At 32.7% G+C, this 18,770-nt stretch overlaps 1 protein-coding gene across 1 annotated transcript; it reads right to left on the bottom strand.

The window, feature by feature from the left end:
- Window positions 1–749: 749 nt before the first annotated feature.
- LOC113776237 lies at window positions 750–6,195 on the bottom strand. The gene is made up of 5 exons (XM_027321353.1): window positions 5,432–6,195; window positions 4,878–4,981; window positions 4,425–4,601; window positions 1,866–3,742; window positions 750–1,087 (listed from the first exon to the last, which is right to left on the bottom strand). Exons 1-5 carry the CDS (start codon window positions 5,620–5,622, stop codon window positions 950–952), a joined length of 2,487 nt encoding a protein of 828 aa, XP_027177154.1. The 5' UTR covers window positions 5,623–6,195; the 3' UTR covers window positions 750–949.
- Window positions 6,196–18,770: the final 12,575 nt, after the last annotated feature.

Here is an 18,770-nt window from a genome sequence, read left to right as displayed (position 1 = left end):
TCGCATCCCCCTTATCCCATGTTTCTTCCTGTGGGACGGGCACCCACCTCCACTGCTTACCTTACAAATAAAGAAAAAGTTACGCCTCCCTCATTTAGTAGAATAGTAATCAAAGAATCAACCTTAAATAAAATGTATCCCTCCCATACCAACAAAATGTGCACTAATTATGTATTGCCAAAGAAACCAAAGATACAACAATAATAATGATAATAACCACAACACTAACCACCCAAATGTTTGTCAACATAGTGTAAATGGTCACTTAAAGTACAAAAAATAATAAAGAGTACTTAACGAAAAGTACTCTTTTTAGCATTTGGAAAGTAGGTAATGATCTCAATCTCAAATGCTCGTGATTGAGTAGTTTCTCAAGCTAGTTTTTGAGTAGTTGATGATTGATGGGTTCGTATGGTAAAGTTTCCCAGATGGAAATGGGCCTCTCTCTCTCTCTCTCTTTGCTTTATTATTATTATTATTTTTTTTTTTGTCAAACTTGAATATTTTCCTAACTGAAATTCTCAAATTTTATGGAGTTAGTCTAGGCCATGGCTGTTGCGTAGTGAATGCGTACCATACATGCAATCAGCACATGAAATCTTGAAATTATGAACCAAGTAAAACTAGCTCATCAACTCAAAGCATGATCAATAATCAAGCCTTTGAGCTGGATAATGAAAGCCTAAACAAACCAACCAAATAAAACCATCTCAAAACTCATTTTTGCTTGGACTAATTTTGGTACTTGCTGCTCTCCAAACTTTAACAATATTGATCAAATTTTATTGAAACAAATCTGTATTTACATAACAGTCTTGATACATTACAAAATTGGTATGACCAGACGTGAAAGAGGTATAAAAAGCCGATGAATGGTCTTTATTTTGCACTCAGGATGTAGTAATTACAAAAAAAATCGTATGTACAAAGTTGACAGATAATTCCCAGCTCACATTTCAGACAAAAGATTGCTAATCTTCCGAAGCTCTTTCAAGGCTGACCTAGCTGTAACTTGTCCTTTACCGACAAGAACGTTTTTGGCGGGCGCTGCTTGAGCTCGATCTTGCTGGAAAACTGATTCGATCACCTGCAAGACATTACCATTGTTATCTATCAAACCTTGTGGAAAAGCAATTGGAAACAAAAGATTCAAAATCAGTTTTGGAATCTAGTCATCAAGGCAATCATTTCCTACTTATGAAGCAATAAAATTTATCGGAGATACAGAAGCATAAAGAAGACCAGAACTTGCGCAGACCACTTCATTTTCCTGTTCACTAAATTTTGTTATGCTTCGTATCTTTATTTTACTTCCAAAGGGCAGGTAGTATTCTCATATGCTTTTACCAAGCCAAAAGATTCTGGAGAAATCACAGAGCCTATCTTTGATTGATTCTAGATGCGAGATTCTAGCTATTACTTTCGAAAAGCTATTTTCTTCTGTTCACAATTGCTTTTCAAATACTGCTTCAAACACCTTTTTAGGGGGAAAAAAAAGGCTGAAAATGAGAAGCAACATAAAAAAGATGCTTTCAGCATCCAATTCTGCTTTGAAAATTAGAAGCATCTGAGAACAAGCAGAGATAGTAGTAAATGGAACCAACTAGTATCATTTTCTCATTAAATTCCTCTATGACATCTTTACCCTGAAACCAAGCAAAAATTTATTCTGCTTTCGGTAACATGTTCGCAGGAGAAACAATCAGTAAGTTTTTCGGCATGCCATCATCTCATCAAAACATCACGGTATTCCATTAAATTGGGTTTGGTAACAAGCAAATTAGTGGGGTAATAAGAGGCCAATAGATTTGAACCAATAAATGTTCAATCAGATTAGTATTAAGATCAAAGATACTTGGTAATACCTGGATATTCTCAAGCATGGACTGCCCAAGATTTCTCAAAGTGAGCATGACATTCTGGTCAACAGTCTCCCCTTTGCTACTTTCAGAAGACAAAATGACTCCTCCATTAGATGCAGAACAGCGAGTAACACTATCATGATCAAACCTGTTGCTGCAACCTTTATTTGCCTCAGAGACTTGCCCTTTCTCAGGTATTCCTTCACCACCACCCCGTCCAAATTTCCATAGCCATTGAAATTTACTATTAGATAGCAGCTTCCTTTCTTTCAAGCCAACTGTTGATTTTTCTGCAGCAGTCTGATCATTTGGACTGGCCTCTAAAGAGACATCATCAGGTGAATCAGACACTGGAAGAGGTAAGCCTTCTGGATTATGTGCACAAAGTTCTGCTGTATTTGTACCACCATCATGTTCATCAATTGATGAATTTGAAGCAACACTACTTCTCCCTGATTCATTTCCATGATCATTAACCCCATTTATAGGGCTTGGTGGATCAGAGAAAATAGAAGAGTTCTCTTCACTACCTGCATTACCACTCAAACATGTCTGCTCAGTTGTACAAGCAAATTTATCATTAAAATCCTGGCCATCTTCCACCCCTTGATCTTTCACATCTGCACGTTCATCATCCATAATGCTCTGTGTGTCTTCATCAGCTCCAAGCTGCCGGGCCAGATCTTCCAACAAATTTCTCCTAACAGATAGTTTTGGGTCCTTTTTCCTCTTATCAACACTAGATGAGGATGGAGCAGATTCAGTTCTAGACAAGCCCAGTTTCACTTTCTCTGACCAACCCTTCCTGATGCTTGGAGCTTGTTTTTCTAAGGCATCTTTCTTGCGTTCTTCTTCTTTGTGTAGATTCCGCCACTTTTCTTCCCAGTAGCTATCAGGCACTAAAGTCAGGGGAGTTCTTGGAGAAGTGGCATCAAATGAAAGGCTATGTCCTCTAACAGCTGCTGACTCACTCCTTTCAAACATTCCTGCTTGAGTAAGCAGTGGGTTTGAGTTGTTTGCATCCACTGCCAGTGCCTGCAAGGATTTTGCCTTCCTAATCAGTTTCTCCAGTTTTACATCGTCCGGAAAATTCAGCAATCTCTTTAGGCAGGAAGTAGCATTCTCAGTGGCAAGCAAAGAAGATCTCAAATAAAGTATCATTGAAACTGCAAAAGCTGAGATAAATGCACCCCTAGATGAGTCAAGTACTCCAGAGCTTGTATCCACATCGTTTTCTGCCAATTTATTCAGCTTGCAATTCTCACAAGCAAATATTTCATCCCAGACTATCAAAAGTTCTTCCAGAGCAAATTCCCGCCCAAATAGGACCCGTAGCCAGCGCAGTGAAAAGTATTGAGGTTCTACCCCTAGCTCAACAAGGTGAGTATGAAGAGATGAATCTACCAGAGAAAGCAAATGGTACAATGCAGCAGAAGCTTCAATCACGGGTGGGAACCCAGTATGTGAACTAGCAAAAGGAGATGGAGAAAAAAACTCTGCCATTGCAACAGCACCACCAGACCCATTCATCAGAGCATCAAACATACAATATGCATCATGCTCCATAAATTTCTCAGATAAGACAACACCAAGTTCACCTTCAGCCCCATATGCATCGCTCAGCAAAACAATAGTTTGTATATTGGGATCAAGTTGACTGAGGCTGCTAGCATTTGCGGCAACTTTTCCAGATCCATTCCCATCTTCCATCAACTCTGAGAATTTCTTAAAATCAAATTTATATGTCAAGTCACTTTCATGAAAAGAGAATCCATCAAATTTGTCCGTGAAGTAGTCTTCATACGTGTTTCTCACTTCAGAAAGATGTTCAACATCAACATGGAGAACATATAAGAGCGGTGCTAAGAGTTCATGCATTCCTGTAAACAAACCCAAGGAACACAGTTACATCAGCAAGGCCATATAAATCAGCAGCATCTGCACAACTCTTTTACCACTAGTTTGCAAAGAGTAACATAATAATACCATTCCAACTAGAATAGATTCCAATCCCAAATCATGAAAGAGGAAAAAAAAAAGGCTCACATCTTCTTTCCAAAATATTATTACCAAATTCATATGCAATGCTTCTATGAGGCTTTTTAGATGCTTCAGAGCTTAGAATGAAGAGCACAGCCCTGCCATTTGTAGCAATATGTTTACTTGTAAAACAACAACAGCAAGAAGGGAAGAGACTTGTGAAGATGAACAGATAAAATCACTTCTATTACCACAATGGATTATAGCAGTTCAAATATATTTGATTTTAAAACTGGTTTCACAGAAAAAGGCACAAATACATAACTTCCATCAATGGGGTGAAGTTTCACTGATCAACTAATGCCAGAAAGTATCTAGCACAAATAGGTTTGCCGAATTCAACCTTTTGTTACTACAGTGAAAAGTGGCTTTTGATAGTCTGGACTCCATGGGTCCCCCAAAAAAAAAACAATGATGTAATACCAAAACTGCCTAAAACACACTGAGCTAATATGCATTAACTAAGACGTCTAACCCATACATAAAGCAATGAAAATAGCACCTGACATCCTTCTAACTTACCCTGTCTGTAACCATACTCTTGGTGCCTAAGACACCACAGTAACAAAATTCTTCTTAACATGCCCTGACATCCAGATGTCTGGAAGTAACTACCGTGTTCAGGATATAAACGCGTTAAATCCTGGTCAACCATTCTCTCCAATTCAGCATTCTTGAAGAAGCGACCCCACATACTATCTGCATAACAATATGAAGAAAACCCAATTATCAGTATCAATATCTGAATGAGGATCTGAACACAAATACAGAGTCCCAAATGACCAATTAAATAACATTGCCAAGATTCTTATTGCAGGAAACACCAAGGCTGGTTAGCATTTGAATAGCAGTTAGAAGCACAGTCAATCAGAATGAATGCCAAGGCTGGTTAGCATTTGAATAGCAGTTAGAAGCACAGTCAATCAGAATGAATGCCAAATCATGCAACAAGACCTTGATGGTGCAAATTCTGACCTGGGTTTTGTGACAACGGGTTATCAATCACTAGATCAGGAGAACTACTTCCATCCTTTGGCAAATGTGGATCAACTAGAAGCTGCCTCCTCAGAGCAGCATACCTGCAGATGGCAACAGAATTAGCTAGACTGGTTGACCAAAACCTACAAATTAAGTAGCATTCTCCACCATTTTAGCAGAAAAGCTAAACACAAAACATTACCAGATTGGTACAGCAATTCGTACATCAATACCATAGCAACCCCCAAAAAATAATAAAACAACAACAACAACAGTCAAAGAAACTAAAAAGTTTAAAACATTTTTCAAGTACATCAAGTCCAACTTAAAGCAGCTTGACAACTTCCCAAATATGATATCTAAGAACAGAGAAAATTACCATAAAAAAAGGGAGGAATCCCATAATTCAAACACATGAATATACACAATAGATAGTCGGAAATTAGAAACTTTCCCCAATAGAACAGAAAAATATAACATCCAAATCTTTGTAAAACAGAAGCTTTAGCCCAAAAATCAAAAGGCAGACAAAATGAAAGTTGTAAATATACCTTCTACGGGAATTAGCTGTGACACGGCGGAGATCATCAACGGAGGAGGAAGGGGAAGAGGGCAAAATCCCCAAATCAATACGCCACTGGACACCTCTAAGATTCCCAAAACGACGAGAATCCTCAGAATTCAAGGTCGTTTCAGTCAATGCCCCGCCAGTTGGCTCCATTGGCACCGGAGAAATGGCCATCTTAGCCCTAATTTCTACAGATTCTTCAGCTGAAAACCTAAATTTTCCAAGACCCAGTTGGCAAAAGCTCCTGAAAAAGCTCTACAGGTTGAAGATATGGGAAAGAGTTGGGATTTTGATCAGACCCATTTGTCTAAAATTCAATAAAATTAAAAGGTTCGCTTCAATCGTGGAACTTTACAGCAAAGAAAACAAGAAATTTAGGGAACAAGAGAGGCAATTTTGGAGAAATATTAGCCAGAAAGTTGCAGAAAACTAAAAGAGAAAGGAGCTGAAAATCAGAGGAGGGGCTAAATGAATTCTTTAAATAAGAGAAAATCAAGCTGCAAAGAGCTGAAATTGGGAGGGATACTTAATATAATCTTCTGGTGATCAGCTATATCTTCTTTTCTACACCCTTTATTTTTCTGATTTCTTCTTTAAGATACAAAAAAATAATAATAAGAGATGAGAGAGAAGGATAGAATAAGAAATTTGGTTCTTTCTGGTTAGAAGAGGTTGAAGAGAAAGAATGAAGAGGAAATAATGGGGGAAGGGAAAAAGGAAAAAAGTGGTGATTGTGGAAACAGTGGAATAGGGAGTGTTTGGATTTTGACCAATTTTTTGTTTGCTCGGTTGTTTTTGCTTTTAGTTTATGGTTTATTGTAGAAGGGTGTCCTTTTCAGGATGAGCTGGTTTTTTCTGTATAGTAAAATTTAGTTGAGCATTTGCCTTTCTTTCTTTTATAGTTTTCTTAATGCACATACAAACATATTTTACTTCTTCTAAGTTTTAACTTCAATCCTTTTTCATTTCCATTTGAATTGACTTTATAGTAAAACTTAAAATTAGGTGTACAGTAGCAATTAATAAAGGATGATTTAATAGGTAAAATGCGAGTAAAATCAAGTATATTGTAGTAGTAAGTGAAAATTAATTAGTATAGTAATCAAGCATATCATAAGTAAGGTTTGATTTAGGGTGCGTCAGATAAAACTGAAGTCTGAAAACTGGAGTTTAAAATCTAAAATCTAAAGTCTAAATCTATTAAATTATTAAATTATTAAGTATTAAATATAATACATTTGAGTGTGTATCACATTCAGTGATAAATGAATAACTTATCACTTAATTTTGGGAGCAGGTTTTGTCTAGAAATTTCAGTGCTACTTAATTAATTTAAATGTTCAATTTTTGGTTATTAAATGGTCTGAATATGTTAAGATATGAATTCATTAAGTTTAAGTGCTGAATTGGATTATCAAACAAGGTCTAAATATTGTATTATAAGTATTTTCTTTGAAACAAAAATTACATATATATACACACATATATATTATGATTATATAACTTTAAATAGCTAGATAGTAACCTTGAAAATGATATTTCGATTATTGCATCAGAAATTCCTAAAGGAAAAAAAGGGAAGAAGAAAGAAAAAAGAGTGCTGAAGATAAATCATATGTACTCTCTCCCTGACTACTTATTTTCTAAAATTTTAATGTTCAATTAGAAGTTGCAAAAGAAATGCCTGTCTCAATTTCCAGGAATGGTGCTTATTAGGAATTCGATTTATGCTCTAAAATTTGGATATTCTAATAAGACAATGCGCATGATTTGGACTATATATATATATATATGTATATGTTGAAGAAATCTAAATTATCACAAAATGGAAAAAACAAGTCTGGGTCAAATGGTGGAGCCAAATGGAGTTCATGATTTACCATCATAATAATAACTGTCAAACTATGGTGGGGTAAAAACTCCACGAGTGACTAAATATTTGGGATGCAAAATTATTTGGTGGGAACTTTCCTTGCCATTATAATTTGCATGCACCCCGCTTTGGACTTCATGGCGCGCCCCTTCAATCATGCTGCTCTCTTTCTCTTTTTACTTTTATCTTTATTTAACTATAATTTTCGTGACCCTTTTTTTTTTTTACTGTTTTGAACAAAAATGAAAATAATCGTTTGGTACCATTATACTTATAATCATATTAAAACACTTATTTGTCGATAATAATACTAAGTTTGAGTTGATAATGAGATTAATTAAGTTTGAATATATTAACTTAAATATTTAAACACGTCTACCGCAGAATACCAGTAGGTTTGAATGCATGGATTTGAAGTTATTAGAGTAAAAAATTCTTTACACGAACACTATAAATAATAATTAATCCTACGATAACTATAGTGTTAATTTGTTTTGGAGTGTGATTATAGTATAAATAGAGAACACCCCACAAGGATTAAGTTCAATTATATAATTGATTATTTCCAATAATACCACCGGTATTTGTTGCTTTTTTTTTTGTGGTTTAGCATGGAGTGTGGGATTTTTCTTAATTTCTGAAGAAGGCAACTATATTGGAAATTGGTTAGAAATTACTGGTTAATGGGATCAATAGAAAAGTCCAATTCTAAGGGGAAAAAGGAAATATCCCAAGAATATCCTCAAGTCAAGTTGAAGACCCGTGTGGTAGACTCCATCTCAAAGACCAATGGGCAAAGTATGATGCATGAAAATGATTGAGTTACGTTTTTGTTTGTCATTTTTTTTTGGTTTTGGAACTCATATGAATATGAAATTAATCTGTTAATCACTTGTCTCAACTTTCTACGTTTAAGAAAAGAAAATGATTTTCTGTCAGAACTAAAATGAATTTGACTAGGGTTGATGTGGAATCTTAAACAATTATCGCAGAGATAAACAATTGAAAATTGGAGATTATGTGCCCTCTAAATTTTAGACACTTGTGCAATTGCATAGAAACTTTTTCAAGTCTCTGTGTCACTATTAGAAAAGCGCTTGACTACCTAGTCATTCATTTGTCAAGTTGCTTTTGATCCGACGTCAAGTTGATCAAACTAAGTTAGGTATATTTGATGCGAAATTATAGCAGCCTTGTTTTTATGTTGGTTTGTTATTAGTTAATTTTGTAATTTCAAAAAAAAAATTGAAAGAACTTGAGTTATATTTGGAAATTAGATGGATGTTGGATAAAACTCAAGAGGGTTGGTATAATCCTTTTTTTTTTTTTTTGAAGGAAGTTGGTGTAATCTATTCAAAGCAATAGGTTTTTTTTGCATCATTATGTCTCCAATTTTTTTGTACTTAGTAGGGAAAAACACTGAATAAAGCTTTGAAATGCTGTTGGGACATGAGATTTGCATTAGTTGTACCTAAATCTTATGGTTGTTACATAATTAGGAATCATTTTACCAAATTCAGTTAAAGGCAATCTATATATTTCACTTTTTTTTTGAGTAAATCTTATATGCACTCACTATCACAGTTGGATATACAACACATATGTAAAATTTGAGTTTCAATTCAAATTCGAATTATGTATCATATATCTAATCGTGAAAGTGTATACACTGTCAGTATATAGAAGATTAATTCTTTTTTTTTTACATGAACATTGATTAATTTTAAAGAAAAATAGAATGCCGGGTAATTTTTACCATCTTCTGATTATGGAGAATAAAATGCAAGCTTTGGACCACATGATGAACTATTTAGAAGATTAATGAGGATTAATTAATTACAACAAAATTGTTATGCATATTAATAAGTTTCATTTTTGTTTCTGCAAGATTTAATTTTGATTTACTAAGAATATATGATTGGTCAAGTGTAGCATCACTGAGATTTGTTCATTAGTGATTAATGATTCTCATATATTTTATTGGGGAGAAAACTCTAAATAATTGGCATGAACCACCACGAAACCTCAACTTCTGGTTAATTATCAAACACATGATTTGGCAAAACTTTTGCTGGAACAAAAATAAATACTAATTCAAAGCTTTTTAGTTGAGAAAATTTATATTTTCGCTAGTTTCAAATATGCAAATAAATCTAATCAAAGAAAGATCACCTGACTTCTTCTTTTTTTTTTCAATACAAGGCAAAAATGAAGATTGAAACATTACATCTGTCGCCAATAATGCTTTCTTTTGGACTATTATAACCAAACACAACTCAATGCTATAATTCCAAATTTTAGCACAATAAATTGGACATCACATTCAACCCACCAACCTCCTACATTGTACATATGTAGGTAGTGTTTGGCTCTGTCGGTGCCTCCTTTTGTTTGATTTATAGTTTTCAAATGAAATACTACTAGAATTCATATACTTGCTAGAATTCACTTTCTTGTTTTCTCATGTTTGGTAATACAATTTTTCTTACTTTTTACTTCAGCAAATCTATGAATTTATATCTTGCTATAGTATCATATACTTTCTTTTGCATGTTTCGTGTTTTCCTTTTGCAACATTACTTTCAGTACTCAAGATTTTTGTTGTCTTTCACTTTACTCTAGGTTAGTCACGTCACTTATAATTAGCATGCCTAATATTTGATAAAATGCTGGTTAAGTTTCGTAGATATTCACAAGTTTCATAAATAAACTATTACTAGCAGCTTAGTATTGAATTATATACACTGTGTAACTTATGATTGGAAACTCAGGCAATGAACATTGAAACTGTTGAAATAAATATCAATTCAAATAATAATAATGATAATAACGTTGTAATTCAATTAAAACTTGAGTTAGTTTGTCAAATATAACTTTAAATGATCATGTAAATGATACTCCAGTTAAATCATATCTCTCAAAAATCTACAGTTTGAAAAGTTTATTAGATATTTCAACTTTATTTTTTTGCATATAAATAAAAGGGATGTAATTTCAAAAACAAAAAAAAATATTTAAAATTGAATCCGACTTATTACAAAGATAAAGATTATTATTGCTGCCAAACACACCGCACATTCTTCTCTTTCACTTTTATTCATTCATACATTAATATTTAACAATATTTTAAATTATCTTAAAATATTTAGCACGAGTTAAACCTGAAAAACCCAATTGAAATTGCCACCAAACATAATATACACTTTTTCTATCTATTTTATTTTATTTTCTTTATGAGTTAATACTTGCTTTTTCTTACATATAATTTTTTCCCTTTGTTAACCAAAGTAGTGCATTAAAATGCTCTTTATAACATATTTACACATAACACTCAACTCATAAACAATCCTTCAAATTTTGTTTCCCTTGAACACTTTAACTAGTGATCAGGAACAAGGAGGAGACGTGCAAAAAGGAAATTAAATCTAAGGCTACTCAGCGTGTTGTTGGCAACTAAATCTAATGTATAACAATTTTTGGACGGCACCAAAAACTGCGGACAAAACCACATATGTTATTCATTAGGTTGACACACTGAAGATTAGTGGTACATAGGGAAGAGGCTTGGACTTAAAGGGCAGGTTTTCAAAAATTCAATAACTCGAACTGTGCCGCACCATATCACAATTTGAACTATCTGGTTTTTGAAGATCGGATATTTACAAATAGTAAAAACTAGAGATTATGAGCTTGCAGATTTTTCAATTTTTGTTTTGAAATTCATTGACTCCCAAGGTAAAAACCTTACATGTATTTAAAAAAAAATAAATTTTCTAGTGGTGTAGGAATAAGATTTAAGAAGTAGGGAATGGAAAGGAGGATTAGAATTCAGGATTTCGCGAAGTATATGTACCAGTGATTAATGATTCTCATATATTTTATTGGGGAGAAAACTCTAAATAATTGGCATGAACCACCACGAAACCTCAACTTCTGGTTAATTATCAAACACATGATTTGGCAAAATTTTTGCTAGAACAAAAATAAATACTGATTCAAAGCTTTTTATTTGAGAAAATTTATATTTTCACTAGTTTCAAAATATGCAAATAAATCTAATAAAAAAAAAGATCACCTGGCTTTTTGTCAATTCAAGGCAAAAATGAAGATTGAAACATTACATCTATCGCCAATAATGCTTTCTTTTGGACTCTTATAACCAAACACAACTCAATGCTATAATTCCAAATTTTAGCACAATAAATTGGACATCACATTCAACCCACCAACCTCCTACATTGTACATATGTAGGTAGTGTTTGGCTCTGTCGGTGCCTCCTTTTGTTTGATTTATGGTTTTCAAATGAAATACTACTACAATTCTCTTCCTTAGTAATCAAAGATAGTGTGGCTTTAACTTCTAGAGAGGGAGAGGGAGACAAAAGTTGTCCTTGCAGATGATGATACTTCTAATTAGACTTCTGCGGCCACATGCAAATGTCTTCATATGAATGAACCATAACGAGCGCATCCAAACAATGCACTCTTTCACTCTTCATTTGGTCGGTAAAATGCATTATTTCTAGCAATAAGCTCAGCACTAAGTAGTTGTGCTCAATTTGTTGAGGCACAGAATGGTTCGGATTTTTTGTCTTAAATAGTACTCAATTGAACAAGTTTTTTTTTTCTTTTTTTTGGGTACAAAATTTCATTCATTTGGCTAAATTGAGGTCAGGAATATTAGTTGGTATTCATATTCTTTCATGAGAAAAGGTCACGGGTATCTAGAATTTGGTAGGTCTGGATGTTCTCTTACAAACACATAAGGGTTTGGTTTGAATTTGCGCTTCAATAAACAGATGTATGCAGGTCTAGATTTAGTGGATCTAACTTAAATCTGACCCAATAACATGCTCACGATATGATCACTCTGTGTATCCTGTATTAGTGATCGGATTTTCCTCAATACTGATCACACGTTTTTTTTTTCATAGAAAAGATCATTTCATTCAAATAAATTTGCACTAATGACAGAAAATACATCAAACAAACATAACACAGATACATATAGATTTGAAATTAATAGATATATCAGATCCAAGGAAACAATACAAATAAAGATAACATTAATGCTTCCATATATCTTCCATTAATCCTACCCAATAACATGCTTAAAATATGATCACTTGTATATCCCGTATTATGGTCGGATTTTCCTTAATACTAATCACTCGTTAATACACTCAAATAATACATAATTTACTTTGTGATTGCACACATTACCGGCACTTTTTCCTGCATTTTTACTTTTTTCCAAATTAATAGCAGTTTTCCAAATGATTAGTGTCTAAAGTATACCTAACTTATCATGTGAACGCATGCATTTAAACATTTTTCTAAATTAATTCCACTTTTTCAAGTAATTGACATTAAGATATCCCAATAGGCATCCGTTAACCAAATCGTTAATAGGTTACGCAGTCGGAATATTTTACTTAATTCAAAACAAACTTTTAAACTATTAAGCTAACCACTTTGTCCTTACGGACGTTATTTTACTAAGAATATTCTCCAACAAAAACATATTCTACATCTAACTAAACACTTCATCATACTTTACTTCCTTTAAGGTTCTTATATTTTTTAATAAATATTCATACATACATTTTACTAATGTGCTGGACTTTGATCTCCCATTGGTTTGATGACATCCCACAGTTTTAGTCATTTTGTTACTCCTCCCCCACCCCCAGGGCGGGGGGTCCAATACAGAATTATAGATGGATCTCTTGGCTTATTTTCCACTTGTGATAATGTTTGTTCACAATGAGTGATCAAGAATCAAAAGGCGGCCTATAGGATATGGTGATTGGAAACACGTGTCGAACCAATCTATCAAATGGCGGCTTTGTTTAGCAGTACATTTCAAAGTTGGTTTGGTCATCGCAATCATTGCTGCATTAATCTAGTACACTCTTGATGGTAGTAAACAAACGTCAAACAAACGTCTCTTTTAATCCAACTCTTGAAAATGATATCATAGATTTATTACTAGGCATGCATTTGATAATTAATGCTGAAAATTGTAGTAGTAAAAAGGAATAAACGTCATTGTCTAGGTAATTAATGATCTTGAAAAAAGTAACAAAAAAGAATTGCATCACTACTTTTTTTTTATTTTTGTTTGGGAATGTTTTTGAAATCAGGTTTATTTCTTTTCTGGTTGTTTATTCCCCAAACCATTTGGTAATATTATCTTCAGCATTAGTTTGATCACTTAGATAACTTTGAATGAGGAGTGTGAGATAAGTGTAATATTTGGTGGCATATATATATATATAATTTTTTTTTCTAACTTAAGGGTTAATGCACTCGTTAACACATATAATATTCACCTAATTTATTATATATGTATATACATACTAACAATTATTATCATTCCTTGTATTTATGTACTTTTTCTATTTAATCTTGCCTATTCTCTCTTGTATTTATGTACTTTTCTTAATTAATCTTATATTTTTAAAATATAACATTTGAAATATATCTTAACAATCGCCTTGTGAGCACCCCTTAGACAGAACAATATATATATTATGTGTGTTTGTAGACACACACATATACCCACTTAAAATGTTAAAGAACTTACATGAATTTTGACTTTGTTGATGTATAGCTAGAAGGCCTAATTAAGTATTCAAAGGATGTCAAGGATAGGCCATAAACACTAAAGTAAGATGATAGAACTCATATCTATACTATATATATATAAAGCTTGAGGAAGGGATTTGGTGTTAATATTAGGATTAATATTTATTGTCATTTTATTAATTTATCCTTATAAAAAATATTTTTTTACTTTAACTACTTATAACTATCAAACTACTTTTACTTTTAACTATTTAAGTATATGTTTTCAACATAACTGCTCTTAAATATTATAACTATCCATATAAAATTATTTTATGGAAAATATTTAAAAGATTAAAGTTAGATTCAGTAATAAAAATTTTATTTAAAATATATGATCATAAGTATTATGTATTTTTTTTATTGCACACACATTAAGTGTGCATTGAGCACTAGTATTAATTAAAGCTCTAATTCCACTTTGCATCCGTTAATTTTGTTTATGGCTTCTCAATTTGCAGCCTCAATCTTATTTTTGAACACATTATATTCAAAACTTTCAAATTTATCCCACATTGTCCTCTCTGTTAACTCTTTGGATTGTAAATTATTTGAGATAATTTTTGTGAAAAAAGTACTGTATCACTTTTTTGATATGATGTATATGAGATAAAAAGATGATTGAAAAATGTGTTGATGATACAGGCAAATCAGTGTGTGTAAATAAGGTGTAAATAAAGTGAAATAATTGAAAATCCAAACACACTATTAAGAAATTGACAGATTTTGCGTGGGCGTAAACTCCACGCAAATGTTAAACTCCATTTGGCTTCTCAAACTCCACGCAGATTTTGTACTCCGTTTGTTAACCCCATTAACAAATGTTTCTCTGTTAACTCCATTAAGAAACATTTGTTAACAGGTTCAATTCTCTTTGTGCCCATAACTTATTACTGTTCCCACTCATCTATAGTTTTTGGACAAATTACAACCCCATGTTTGGTTTTAATTTCTTGTTATAGATTCTTTAAATGTGCGATAGACATTTATATATTTATATTTAAATGTGCTAAATAGGCACTTAGTGAAAGGACTTTGAGGAGTTGGTTTTTTAATTGAAACTGTAATTAATTTAGTAAAGCATCTGAATACGGGAAGGGCAAAAATTGTGATTAGATATATTTGCACGTGACAAAATGATCAGGATTCAGGAATAAGGAGGAGACGTGCAAAAAGGAAATTAAACCTAAGGCTACTCAGCGTGTTGTTGGCAACTAAATCTAATCTATAACAATTTTTGGACGGCACCAAAAACTGCGGACAAAACCACATATTTTATTCATTAGGTTGACACACTGAAGAAGAGTAGTGGTACATAGGGAAGAGGCTCGCACTTTTTTTTTTTTAATGATATCTTTTTTTTTTTTAGTATAAGTAGGAGAACTCGAACTCGAGACCTCTCACTTACACTCCCTCCCCCGTACCACCCAACCCAACCCTCCCCGGCTCGCACTGAATAATGCTGGTTTTAAAAAAATTCAATGACTCAAGCTGTGCCATATTATCTCACAATCTGCACTCTTTTTGGTTTTTGAAGACCGTGTATTTACAAATAGTAAAAACTAGAGATTATGAGCTTGCAGCTTTTTCAATTTTTGTTTTGAAATTCATTGACTCCCAAGGTAAAAACCTTGTATTTATTTATTTATTTATCGTAATGGTTTCAGGATGACATTTAAAAAATGGAGAATAAACAAGAGAATTAGAATTCAAGACTTCCCTAGATATGTATACCACTTAGCTTGTTAATTAATTTCCTCAACATGTTTCCACAAGCAACTATGAGGAAGAAATGGTCTATTTCGTGTGTTTCTTAAGCAACTTGTTTCTGTATGTAGAATTTGTACAAGATTGTTGACATAACTTCTGGATCAATAAATGCATAAATATTCAAAAAAAATTCAAAGTAGGTACTATTTCTCCCATTTCATTTGTTTTAATTCTTTTTTTTTTTCCTTGGCAACCCCGTTTTATTTGGTTGGACATTAAGACAAGAAACACGGTTTTAATAAGTCAAAACATTTTCGTTTAGTCCCTCAGATGTAAATATAGCCCCAGCCCGTTTTAGTATACCATTTTGTTTTTAACTCAAAAAATTATTATGTTAGCAGGAAATTTTTGAGGAAAATTGAAGGGATTTCTCGCGTTTTTTTTTTATAATTTGAGCTAAGAACCAAATGATCATTGGATAGGCATTTTATATAGCTAAAAAAAGTATCCAATTATGAGGTGGAAGATATATATATATATATATATATATATATAATGGCACATTGAAATTTATATTTGCGTTAATTTTCGAAGAGTGATTCTTTTTGTATAACATCCAAAAAAGATGATATTGCCGGTCGGATATAAGGAGTACATTTTTAAGAGGTGAAATCTTAATATTACAAGATAATTACCAATTTGTATTAAGTTTTCCTGAGGTTCAATAAATCCAATATTTCCAGAAATTTCCAACTGATTTGGTAAAAAAAAATTTTTTTCTCTAGTAAATTCCTTTTGTTAACCGAGGCAAAGTTTTGTGTTCAAACTTTTTTTTTTTTTTTTAAAGGCGTGTGTCAAACTTAAAAGTGGGTAAAAGCCTGTAGAAGACTGAAAGAGATGATGGAGTAATAAAAATAAACAAGGAATAAAGAAATAAATATTGAAAACTGATAGTAATTAAAAAAAAAAAGAGAGAGAGCTCTTCCAGGCTGTTATCTTGACCAAAAAAGAGAAAAGGCGAGATAAATAAAACTTTTTCATAATGCAAGTGGGCTCCTGTATTTCCATCAATCCCCATCACTCACCCAAGGATAATTAATTGGGAACCTAATTGGCGAATTTTGCTTTTCGCATTTGGCATGACGATGATTTGACTGGAAACAATTCTTAACATGCGGGTCAATTGAACTAAATGTTGTAATTTTGATACTTATAATATGTTCCTACTATTATTCAATATTAAAATGTGATTAGAAAGCCACAAAGGAATCACTAAAAATGGCCCTGCATTGTAAATCACAGTATTAATAATATTTGCCTTCTTCACAAGATTTTACTTTTATATGTGGAGTCCGTACTTTTACTCGGCCAAAAGCAACCAAAAGCATGCGTCATTATTTCTCCATCTATTTGTAAATAAACAGGGACTCAGTAAGACTAATTTGACTAGATTATAACCTCTTTTTTTTTTTTTTTTGGAGAATTGCTATAATAATGCTTTGCATATATAAGTAAACAGTATTAATTCTATAAAAATGTTTGGTTCTTAAAAGAGACAGACTCATATTTCTATCTTAAAAGATCATACAAAATTTTTGAGGGATTGAAATAACAGAATAATTGAAAATAAGAGTTCAGGGGAGGAATGGATTAGGTGATATGGAAGAGAGTATAAGTAAGAGATCTCAAATTTGAGAGCCTCACTTGCACTTAAAAAAAGAAGAAGAAAAAAAGAATTCAAGTTTTTGAGGAACTGAAATAATAACAGAAAGACTGCAAATGAGAATTGAAATGGATGAGGGTTTTGTAACCGTCATTAGTTGTTCATGATATACATAGGATAGGGGTAAGTGTGATTAGACTTTTAATGCAATTGTCCAGTTGCTGTATTTTTTGCATAATATGGGTCCTCTTATATTATTTTATTGTTCTGACAAAATTTATTCTTATACACTAATTCAATATATAAATGCAATCACATCTTTAAATGTACACTAAGTTGTGAATGAAATATAACAACTGTACCTAATTGTATCTAACTCAACCATACCTGTCCGATTCTGTATAGATCAAACCATGTTATTTTGGTCCAGCATGGGTTAATAAGGTAAAATCCTCAAGCAAAAAACAAAAGGTCTAAATTACATCAATTCGATCCATTTGTGCCATTAACTTTTTTTTTTTTTTTTTTTGTCTATTGTCACCATCTACATCTACTTCTACTCCTAGTCCTAATCGAACATATACTAGGGACATGACCCAATAGAGTCATGGGGAATCGACGGGAATTGAACCATCATCGAATCATACGGGTGCATTAAGCAGTCATATGGATTTTAGAGAAACCACATTAAGTAACAACTTTTTGATGGAAGGTAAGATTTGAATTCTTAACGTTCTACCTCATAAAATTTGGTAGCCAACTTCTCTAGAGGAGGTTGGTTCATTTGTGCCATTAACCGTTTCTAGCGATTTGTGAGTTGAGACTTGAGACGGGTGTGATTCCCCTGGCCTGCCAGGTGAGATACAGGCATGAGGACTAATTTGGCATATATCCATATCATGACCTGGAACAAAATGCGTCCTTCTAAATTTGAGGACTAAATTAATAACTTGAAGAACAAAATTTTTTTGGCAGTTTCAGCTATGTGTTTCTCTTCCTTGTTTTTATCTTTGTTTTCATTTTTTTTCTAAACAATGAAGTATACAAGGTGGGATAACAAACACTCAAGGAACAATTTTACCAATTTTCTTGTATACCTTTTGTCCGGTAAAAAATCTAACGAAAAATTACCAGAAGAGATCGATTTTTTATATTGTTTGTTTTCCTGTAATGCATTTTCTCTAGTATTTTCCTTTATTATTTAGTTATTCTGTCTCATTTAATGGTTGTTTTAGAACTGTTTTTTCAATGGCAAAAGAAAGTATCGCTCTATTTTGAAACCCTACGTATTCCAACAATTCAAAAATAGTACGCTGTGAATTGTATAATTTCCTTTCTGAAAAGCTCCAATTCTAAGCACTTCAATTCTTGTATGATGACAAAAAAGCTTGTTTAAGCCAATTATGAATCTTTAACATTTGGAGTTTACATCCTTTGACAAAAATG

This window comes from Coffea eugenioides, chromosome 6 (assembly GCF_003713205.1).
Source record: "Coffea eugenioides isolate CCC68of chromosome 6, Ceug_1.0, whole genome shotgun sequence".
NCBI lineage: Eukaryota > Viridiplantae > Streptophyta > Magnoliopsida > Gentianales > Rubiaceae > Coffea > Coffea eugenioides.
Note: the sequence above shows the minus strand (reverse complement) of the source record. Positions and strands in the feature narration are given on the sequence as shown.

Bases quoted from the DNA above. Each gene is read 5' to 3' on its own strand.
- LOC113776237 (XM_027321353.1), bottom strand. From the start codon at position 5,622: ATGGCCATTTCTCCGGTGCCAATGGAGCCAACTGGCGGGGCATTGACT. The intron at 4,602-4,877 runs GTCAGAATTTGC...ATTGTTATGCAG, and splicing joins CCCGTTGTCACAAAACCCAG to ATAGTATGTGGGGTCGCTTC. The intron at 3,743-4,424 runs GTAAGTTAGAAG...GTTTGTTTACAG, and splicing joins AGAGTATGGTTACAGACAGG to GAATGCATGAACTCTTAGCA.